This window comes from Culex pipiens, chromosome 1 (genome assembly GCF_016801865.2).
Source record: "Culex pipiens pallens isolate TS chromosome 1, TS_CPP_V2, whole genome shotgun sequence".
Lineage (NCBI taxonomy): Eukaryota > Metazoa > Arthropoda > Insecta > Diptera > Culicidae > Culex > Culex pipiens.
In genome coordinates, this window is record NC_068937.1 from 137,814,338 (window position 1) to 137,824,552 (window position 10,215).

Consider the following 10,215-nt stretch of genomic DNA (forward strand, 5'->3'; position numbering starts at 1 on the left):
AATTTTAGAGCAGGATTATAGCCTTACCTCAGTGAGGAAGGCAAAACAAACATAACTTCTTTTGAAATCACCATAGTCTATATCACCCTGCTGTCATTGAGGGGGACGCTTTGTTATGATTTGTTTTTCTTCGCCGAATGTACATGGCGCTTTTTTATGTTGCTTTTTTACGTCACGAGGTTCATGTAGTCTTTTATTTGACAGGTTGACAGGGCTATATAAACAGGGACTGCTGATGGCAGAGATTTTGTTTATGTTGCTTTATTTAAAATCATGATTAAACAGACTTTACTGAAGTAACTTTTGCTCATTTTTGGTGGAGAGGTAGCTTATTAGGAGTACTTTCAGAATATGCAATAACCCAGAAAGTGTACATGATGCATTTTGAAATGTTACCGTCGATTAGGTTGCGACTGTCGGTTGATACACAAGAAGTTGACACAAAAGAATGCACGAAGACACGACGACACATGCTCTTTCTGTTTTATCCACTTTCCCTCTCTCTCTCTCTTGCTTGTGCTGGTAAGTGTGGTGACAGCAATCATGGGCCAAGTGATTAAAATTCGAAAGACAAGCTTAGTTAGCTATCCAGCTTTTAAAGCGAAAATGGCGTTCGAATGGTGAACGCCCGAAATGTCAAAATCACGCAGTGGTACCAACATTACGAAAAAAAGTGTGCCATGGCATGACAGCCGCATTTTTTTTCTAATGTTGGTGCTTCTGCGCGATTTTGACATTTCGGACGTTCAACATTCGAACGCCATCTTCGCTTAAAAACCTGGATACCTTTTGCTTAATTTCAGATACACAAATGATTGAAAATAAAACAAAAATTAATTGAAGCAAATAAGAAAATTACTAAGAATGCCCAAATTTATGAAATACTCAAATCTATATATATAAAAAATTTCGACGGTTTTGTTCGAACGCGAATCAGTACAGTACGGAGCGTTGGATCGAGGTGCTCTTTGTTGCGTTAGGTTCGTATAAGCCCAAGGAAGGTTTATACGCTAACTAATTGACACTTTGGCCACTCTGGAACCGATTCCGTAGCATCGGCAAATTGTATGGAGAAAGTTACGTAAAATCGAATTTTGATCACAGGAGGCTGAATAAGCAAACAAGCAAGAAACGTCAGGAAACCAAAAAAGGGCAGGACGAAGTTTGCCGGGAAGAGCTTGTTTAACATAAAAATACTATAAATTAATTGATCAGAAGATTTTTTAAATTACAGTCCAGACTTGATTTTTATCGAATCGCCAAAAAAATTGTTTTGTTATCTTATTTTGTGGAGTTCAATCGAGACACGTGAAGTCAAATCTTCTAGCGGAGTTTAAATGTAACTCCAAAAATGTAATTAACACCTAAACTCCCAAGCTCGAGAAAAAGGGGGAATTTGTATGGAAATTTCCCATTTTTCTCTAGCTTGGGGGTTTAAGTGTTAAAGAAGGATACAATATGGTGTGAACTGTTGCGAATGTTTATTTTGTCATGAATTAAGCATTTAACTACTCGAATTTGACTAATTTGGTGTCATGGTAAAAATCATGTAGACTAGAAAAACAAGAAAACAAAAAAAATAAAACAAATCAAGATTTTACTCAAAATTTCTATGGCGAGCTTCGGAAATCGAATCTTCAAAGATTCGAGTCTTAATTGTATTTCAGTACATAAATTAAAAACCAACATGAAATCCTGGTTACGAAACAATCCCCTTTTCACGGTTTCCATTTCGGACCCCGACGGCTGACGCGATTAGCGTGAGCTTGGCGATAATAAAAAAAATATGCCCCGAAGGAACAAAAAGCAGCTCAGACAACAGTCGGTAAGAAACGAAAATGACAGGAAAAAGGAAGGGTGGCGGCCATAGGCGTACGAATCATAAGACAGGTGTGTTTGGGGTTTCGAGAGAAGCGAGAGTAAGAGATTTTTTGAGCTTTGAGGAATGAGAGTAAAGTGAGATGAGAGTCGGAGTTGGGCTTGATAAATCCAAGTTGGCACATTGTTTGAGCAAAATTGAGCAAAATGATGGTCAATATTTGCATGCGTGTTTGCAATTTGTTTGCGATTAGAGGGTCACGATTCTCGAGATTTTCAATTTCCCGGGAATCGAGAGTTGAGTTTTGCCATTTCCCGGGAATTCCCGGGACCCGGGATTTTTTTAAACTAGCCAATAGTGTCAACAACTTAAAAAAAATAGAATTTAGATACAATTGTTTTATACTAATCCAATGAAACGTAAATTTAAGCAATCTCATTATTTTGAGGAACTATTTCTACATTTCAATTTTTCCCTCAATCTACAAATACAAAATTGTTTCTTGAGCCTTTTTGGGACTCGAATTGCAGTTTAAAATGTTTACGAATCTTCTTTCGCACTGATTGATTTTTTAAAAGTTGCACTAACTTTTTTTAACTTGTTATTAGATTTTTTGAAAAAAAAAAAAATAACTAATATACAATTTTCCATTTATGTAATATGGCATTCTGCAAAATGATAAATAACGACTCAAAACAAAAACTTTAAGTTTATTTTTTCCTTCTAAAGGTCAACTGTAAATGTTCACAATTAGCGGACTTAGTGTCCGCTTACAAAGAATGCCTGATTTTTATTCCCAAAATATAATTTAATATGCAAAACACAAAATGACTTATTGGCATCAAAAAAGGTAATCACCTCGATAAAGCGAAATCGACATACTTAGAATTAAAAAAATAGACTATGTTTTTTGCTATGCTCGAGAGAGAATATGGAAATTAAACTTATCTTGAAAAGGCTTTTCCCTCTTAGAAATAATAAATATTTCATTTATGGTGTGTAACTGCTAATTATGCTTCAAGGTTAATTTTGGGTTCCACATTTTTTGGTTACACTCAATTACAGTTATTGGAATTTTTGAAAAGTTAAAATTCACACTTCTAGAATAGGAAGATTAGAGAAGCATTGATCAATTCAAACTTGAAAATCGAACATTGAACATCCAATGTTCTAAACAATTTCGAATTTTTCAAATGTTTTTCTGATTAGTTTATTAATTTTGGTACAATATTTATAAGTATAAAATTTCCCGGGAGTCTCGACCAAATTTCCCGGGAATCGAGAGATCAAAAAATGGCCGATTTCCCGGGAAATTTTTCCCGGGAATTCCCGCTCGTCACCCTCTATTTGCGATAAACATGCAAAATTGACCAACAACCAAACAAGCGATCGTTAATCAGGTTAGTCAAGCAACTAAGTAACGATCACGATAGAGCTTGCTAAACAAACTAAATTAATTGGGTGGGTAATCGAACGGATTGTCAAACCAAAACGACCCAGAAAATTTTGCGCCAACCAAAAAGTTACTTTCCTTTTTTCGAACAAACTTTGCTTAGGGGTTGGTATAAACAAATCGCGAGTTTGCACTTTGCAATTGCAGTCACGGAATCCTTCCATTCGAAGTCCGTCCAAGTCGGTGCAATAAATATACTCTCGCGGTGGCGTGCGGTATTTCGCGCATCGCTTATCGATTCTTTTGACACGGAAAATGTGGAAACGATTTGTGGCGCGGCTAAATCGGAAGGAAATGTGAACGAACGGCTCAATCGGACGAAAGCAACGTGGCGAGGAAGGAATGATTAGTGCGAAAGTGATTTTCCTTGCAATGCTGTCGTGTTTTGGGAATTGAAATTTATCAATGCTCAAACTGTTGAAGACAATGACTTTAGACAAATAGTTGCGATTTTCGTTCGGATGTTTCGAAAAGGTCTCACTCACAAGTCACAATTTATTCCATCAGCATCTCTCGTTACATAAACGTAAACTAGGTCTCAGCGAAGCAAATTTCGTGCAGAAACTAACGAAAGTGTCCCCGAATCGCAATTTCCTTCTCCACCAGAAGACGCCAGCAGAATTCACAATTAGGCGGGGGCTTTCGGATCATCTTGCGCGGAAGAAACGCACTAAAACTACTTTCAGATGAAACGTGTATGAAATGTTTAAAAATAAGTCTCGCTCACACAGGAATGCGCAATAACAATAAATAACGGAAACAGTCTTGCAGTGGAGTGGATGGAAGTGGTTTCACTTGACGAAGCGTAGATCCAGAATTTCACCTCCTTCCAGGTCCAGATCGATTGGCGTCGAATCGAGCTCCACCGGATCGCCGTCGAAGCTCAGCTTGATCTCGCCGGGAGCGCACTTGAGCTGCTCGGCGCACTTTATCACCACCAGCTTCATTTTGCGATCCTTTTCGATTTGAACCTCGAGTGGATGTTTCCAACGGTCGGATTGGACCTTCAGCTTGATCAAGTTTTTGTTCGCCACTGGTTTTGTCACGTTGGGACGATTTCCTACAAACAAGTCGGCGAGTTTGCCCTGCATTACGCGACCCGCTGAAATTAAATTGAATTAGTTAAGTTCGACCAAATTGATTCAGCACCGACTTACAGATAAACTGCGATATCCGATAGTTGATCGAGTCGGGCGTGTCTTCCGGGTTAATGATCCGCTCGTTGATGTCCAGCACCACGTGACTTGCATCGGAACCAGCTCGTTTCGCCAGCTGCTCAATTAGATCCGCAAACTTCTGGTGCTTCCGGTGGGCGAACCGCTCGATCTTACCCTCCCACTTGATCTTGAGCGAAAGTTCGTAGTTTTCCGAGTCAAACGACTGGTCCGCTTCCTTGACGGCCATCACGCAGTCCGCATCATCGTCCGAGTCCAAGTTTACCACTCCGGGAAGAATCAACGCCGGACTGTCGACCAGATTGATCAGTTCCGGCTCCTGCCGTCTCAAACTTCGCCTCGTCCCAGATCTCGTGGCTGGCAGCTGCGAATTGACGACGGGTGGCGGTGCCGCTGGAACAGCCGGAACCTGCGGCGCAAACAAATTCGAATTGACGCAAATGTCGAACATTTCATCCCGCAGCACTTGCAGCTTCTCCGGGAACGTTTTGCTCCGCGACTTGCTGTGAAACTGCTTGGACAGCGTCGTGTAGCGCCGTTTCAACCCGGAAAAGAACTTTTTATTGGAATCGGCAAAGGACTTGTTCTGGTTGAAGATGATGTCGTATTGCTTTTTAATTGCCGCGATTTGCTCTGAAAATAATTAAAATTCCATTAAATTTCAATTCAAAACCCAAAAACAAAAATTTCCTCACGTTCCAACCCGTCATCCTCAATCTCAACCACGGCGGCCGTTGGCATTCCTCTTTTCCTTGAAGCGATCGAAGACTGCGATCCGGAACCGGACTCGAGTTCATCCTCTTCCTCCTCCTCCTCCTGGGACATTGCGGAATGCAGCGACGTTTGCGAGGTCGGCTTGTCGCGCTTCTTTTTCGGCGAAATCAGCTTGGGTTCTTTGTCCTTTTTGGTACCGCGTTTTCCCTTGGTGGCCACCGGAAGCTGCATTTCCGCCTCATCAAAACTGACCCCCAGTTCGGCGTCATCCGATACGTCGTAATCGTCGGTTTCTGGGGGAAAATATTGCTGAATAAATTGAACTCAACCCAGAAACTCAGTACTTACTGTCTAAATAGCTGTTTAAATTGTCGAAGACATCAAAGTTGGACATTTTAAAAGCGCAAACAACCCGGAATCTTTCCCGGGACAACGGTCATCAAAAGTCAGCTGCAGCAACAACCAAACAAATTCCTTCACAACAGTCAGGGGGTTTGCTACGGGGGTCGAACGAATTACACCGCAAAGCAAGCGTTGGGATCAACTAGGGTAAGGGATCCTATTATGCATATATGCATTTCTAGGGCAGCACGAGAAATGGTCGCATAAGCATTTTGACAGCTGGAAAGGCTGGAAACACGTTTTTCTCGGGATACATATTTGAATTGACATTATAGCCAAATTTTCTATTATACACTGAAAACCCAACCATGGTATTTGCTACCATATTGTAGGGTTAAATTCAGAACACGCACCGACGTATTTTTGCTGAAAACATTCCGTGCTTGGATTGACTGATTAACGTAGTCAGTTTTACTACGTCGAGAACGGTATGGTAATTTTAACCCTCCAATATAGAGAGAATGATAAAGATTTCGTAATTGGTACCATGCAATTTTATGGAAGCATGGTACATTTTACCATATTTGCGTTTACTTTTACTGAAAAGCCACAGTTAATTAATAAGCAGCATTTTTAGCAAATATTCTTAAAATTACCATGGTCGGGCTTTCAGTGTAGACGAAGAGTTTTTTTTTTTTCACGGCGGAATATTTTCGAAATTTCGTATTTTTTTTTATTTCTTACTTTTAACATCAAATTCGAGTTCTGCGAACAAATCTTAGTAAATTTTTTGTTGATGTTTGTCCTTTTATTGCGGATTTCAGAGATTTTGCAGCAATCGTGAAAGTTGTAAAAACACGTGTAAAAAGCTCTCCAACAAAGTGCACACCTCAAACTACAGCAGAAAAAAACTATCTAAGACACACACGCTAGTTTGAAACTGTTCTAAAGTGGTCGAAAGCAACAAAGTTCAGTCGAGACATGCACTAGGCGATCGGGCGGGAGAAGGGGTATGATTTTCAGTGTGCTAATATTTTGTGTGCAGTTCTTGGTGCAGTTATGATTTACACAGGGGGAGAATTTGGAGCAAAGTGTGCAATAACATAACAAATGCATTTTCTCAATATTGTCGCTCTGGCACTAAACCGAATCGAGCGATTTCCACTCTCGCCGCACTTTTTCTCTCCGCCTTTTTCTGCCAAGCTTTATTTGGTATTACTCGATCAGTGTGTAGCCAAGTTTGTTATGATTCCTCCATGTTGTTTTGATTGACGAAATTTTTTGTCGAGGGATGAAACATTTTTTTTGTTTATTTATTAAAAAACCAAATAAAATATGTACTATTTTTATCTGCAAAAATGGCCATCATTATCATCCAAAACTTCCGGCGGCAACACGCAAGCACTGATGCTATTTATTTTGCAAAAAAAAAAAATGCGGAGAGAAAAAGTGCGGCGAGAGTGGAAATCGCTCGTTTCGATTTGGTGCCAGAGCGACAAAATGTTGTCAGTGACGTTTATCCTCGCGTTCAGCACAACATGTCGTTACACTCAGAAATGAAGTTGATAAGTTTGCGAAGCGTAGTGTCGGAGAAGTCGATTTATTTCTGAAACCACATTATTTATTTCATCACCGCCATTTTGGTCATCATCTTGGAGTTAAAAATTCAAAAACACTTTAGCACATGTTTGGGGTCACACTCATGCTCGTCAATCAAAATCAAAATCTGGACTGTAGTCAACCAGGGAACAAGCTGACAGCTCCCATACAAACATAGCGTATTTTCACTGGTTATTCAAGATCGTAATATTTATCGAACGTAAACTTGTCAATAATGAGGACAGAAAAAGTGGATATATAAAAAATAACCGATAATATTTATTAATATAAGCGGTATACGCACTTAGGAGGGAACCGGTCAAGAAAAAAAATCAAATGGCAGCGCAAGCAAGTCAGAGAGGGGGAGAAAAGCCCCAAAAAATCACTCCCTCTCCTTTGTTCTGCTGTTCATAAAGCTGTTTCTTGACCCCTTTCCTTCCGATCTGCATTATAGCCTATAAGCAGTTTCTTTAATGAAACATTCCCAAAATTGTATTTACGGCAGCGATCGGTGCTTAGGTCAATCCGTTTTTGCTAGGTTTAAGTGATATGTATTATGAGAATTGGTAGTTGTTTCTGCGATGAAAAGATCCCATTTTACATGCTTTATTCACTTTGCACAAAAACTTAACGCCGAACTTCAGTTAAAATTTGTATTTAGCTGTCAAAGTTTGCTGAAATTTCCTAAAGTTTTCATTTACTGAAAATTTCAGTAATGCAGATTTCAGTATATCTGAATTCAGTAATGTGAGTTTGGTGTGTATGATGATTGGCGCAAAGTTCTGCGTTGGACGGATAATCAATTTCCTGACTGAAGTGGTTAGAGAATATGAAATATGAGATCTCAGTCTAGAAAAAAAAAGAACTTTCAGATTTTTTTTTTAAATTTATTATAAAATCAAAGTTTTTTTTCATACTTAAAATAATACCAATGCAACATTTAAACACAATTTCAATGAGATCACAAACATCTCAGCAGCATATCGAAGCTCCATTGCTCCGGCAGAAGTCTCAGCGCGTAGTCGTGTTTTTTCGTGCTCTATCGAGTTGTGTTTGGCGCGTTTTTCACGGCGATTCCGAGGCGTGTGCGAGCGGACAAGCCCGTTCCGGTGGTCAGAGGAGCCACAATCTGGTCGTCGTGGACACGGCGGCGGTGCAGAGGCGGAGAAGGAACGAGTTCCCGAATCCGAGCAGCAGCAGCAGGAGGAGTGAGCAGCAGCGGCTGCGGCGGCAGCTGAGACGAGAGACGGTCGTTGGTCGGTGGAATCGGCCCCGGAGAGTCGACTGCGGTCGGCGGACCAGTTTTCGGCCAGGCCAGGTCGGAGACATCCCCATTGTTTACGTGGCTGGCAGCAGGCAGCACAACAACAACAACAAGCGCGCGAAAACGAGCTTCCCGCGCATCCCGCTGCGGGCGGCAGCCAGTGCGGCCAGTTCGGCGGTGAGTGTGAAAGGCGAGTTTTTTGTTTGCTTTTAGTTTTTTTTTTTCTCATAGTTTTTTTTTTGTTAGTCATATTTTTTTTCTCTTCTTCCTTGGGTTTTTTTTTTTTTCTTTTTCGCGTAAATCTTGATTAGCTTTTGTATTAGTTTTTGTTTCGTTTTTCATTCCAACCATGGATCCGGATGAGGACCAGGTGGAAAAAATGTCCGAGTCCGAAGACTGGGACACGGACAACGAGGGTGAAGTTGATCCTCTCCCAGGAGTGCCTTCTAACCAAACCGCGTTGGAACTCTACGGAAAGGACACCAAGGTCGTTGTGAAGGGCACTGGTGGGCGCAAGGCGAAGAAACGCAAGTCTCGACTGTCTCCGAAACCATACCCAAAACCTGATCCCACTTCCCCTCCAACACAAAAACCGGATCCAGCTCTTCCACTGAATCCAAGTCCTCTGGTCCCAATAAATCCAACTCCTATTCCAACGAATCCAACCCCTCCGATCCCGCCAAATACGAATCCAATTCCACCGGCTCCAACCCCTCCGATTCCGCCAAATCCGAATCCTATTCCACCGGCACCAACCCCTCCGATCCCTCCAAATCCAAATCCACCAGGTGACAAGGAAAGACCAGTTCAAGCTCGCGCTCGCCAGTACGTGGGGGGCTCGCAGACGGAGTGGGTGGTCTTCTTCCGGCCCAAACAAAAACCCCTTAACTTCGTTCGGATCACAAAAGATCTGCATAACCATTATCCTGGGCTGGTACAATGTACTAAGCTGAACAAGAGCAAGCTCAGCGTGATCGTGAACTCCGCGGAGGAAGCTAACCAGATCGTGAAAGACATTCGGTTCTGTGTCGAGTACCGTGTTTGGATTCCGGCCCACAAAGTCGAAATCGACGGCGTGGTGACCGATGACAGTCTGTCGCTTGTCGACCTCTCAAGGGCGGTGGGACGCTTCAAGAACCCTAAACTTCCAGCTGTGGAGGTACTCGAGTGCCGGCAACTGGGCAACGTCACCACCGAGGGTGGCCAGAAGAAGTTCATTCCTTCTGCCTCGTTTCGGGTGACTTTTGCAGGGTCAGCTCTGCCGGACTACATTGAGCTGTACAAGCTTCGGCTTCCAGTTCGATTGTACGTTCCGCGTGTGATGAGCTGCGAAAACTGCCAGCAGTTGGGACACACCAAGACCTACTGCAGCAACAAGAGCAAGTGCTCAAAGTGCGCAGGCCCCCACAAGGACGTGGAATGCCAAAAGCAGGCTGAAAAATGCCTGCTTTGTGGCGGGGAACCGCACAAAACTCGGCAGTGCCCAAAGTACAAGGAGCGCGAGGACAAGATGAAGCGATCCTTGAAGGAACGCTCCAAGAAGTCCTTTGCGGAAATCCTTAGTCAGGCGAACCAATCCAATCGTTTCGCCCCCTTGGCAGATGATTCGGGGGACGAGGAAAACGAGGAGGAAGTACTCTTCCGGAGAGACGAGGAAAGTGACTCTTCCGGACCAAATCCGAAGCGCAACAAGGTTTCCAAGTCCACAAAAGCCGCTGGCGGCAAGGGTAAGGAAAGTGACTCGTTGAACTTCGAGGAGGATTTTCCTTTTGGTCCGTCGGGTAAGCCCGCTCCGAAGCCCGCTCCGAAGCCGACACCGAAGCCGGCACCGATTCCTCTCAAGCCGCTG

The 10,215-nt window shown here is 42.5% G+C and overlaps 2 protein-coding genes across 2 annotated transcripts; one reads left to right on the forward strand and one right to left on the reverse strand.

Moving 5' to 3' along the window:
- Positions 1 to 3,949: 3,949 nt before the first annotated feature.
- LOC120425087 (uncharacterized) lies at positions 3,950 to 5,662 on the reverse strand. Its single transcript, XM_039589479.2, has 4 exons — positions 5,510 to 5,662; positions 5,143 to 5,454; positions 4,430 to 5,080; positions 3,950 to 4,374 (listed from the first exon to the last, which is right to left on the reverse strand). Exons 1-4 carry the CDS (start codon positions 5,553 to 5,555, stop codon positions 4,064 to 4,066), a joined length of 1,320 nt encoding a protein of 439 aa, XP_039445413.1. The 5' UTR covers positions 5,556 to 5,662; the 3' UTR covers positions 3,950 to 4,063.
- A 3,053-nt stretch (positions 5,663 to 8,715) lies between these two features.
- On the forward strand, positions 8,716 to 9,319 carry LOC128092367 (circumsporozoite protein-like). Its single transcript, XM_052706046.1, has 2 exons — positions 8,716 to 9,219; positions 9,275 to 9,319. The coding sequence occupies exons 1-2, from the start codon at positions 8,716 to 8,718 to the stop codon at positions 9,317 to 9,319; spliced, it is 549 nt and encodes a 182-aa protein (XP_052562006.1).
- The last annotated feature ends 896 nt before the right edge of the window (positions 9,320 to 10,215 follow it).

Bases quoted from the DNA above. Each gene is read 5' to 3' on its own strand.
- LOC120425087 (XM_039589479.2), bottom strand. From the start codon at position 5,555: ATGTCCAACTTTGATGTCTTCGACAATTTAAACAGCTATTTAGACA. The intron at 5,455-5,509 runs GTAAGTACTGAG...ATTTTCCCCCAG, and splicing joins TTTAAACAGCTATTTAGACA to AAACCGACGATTACGACGTA. The intron at 4,375-4,429 runs GTAAGTCGGTGC...ATTTAATTTCAG, and splicing joins TCGGATATCGCAGTTTATCT to CGGGTCGCGTAATGCAGGGC.
- LOC128092367 (XM_052706046.1), top strand. From the start codon at position 8,716: ATGGATCCGGATGAGGACCAGGTGGAAAAAATGTCCGAGTCCGAAGAC. The intron at 9,220-9,274 runs GTGGTCTTCTTC...GGATCACAAAAG, and splicing joins GGGGCTCGCAGACGGAGTGG to ATCTGCATAACCATTATCCT.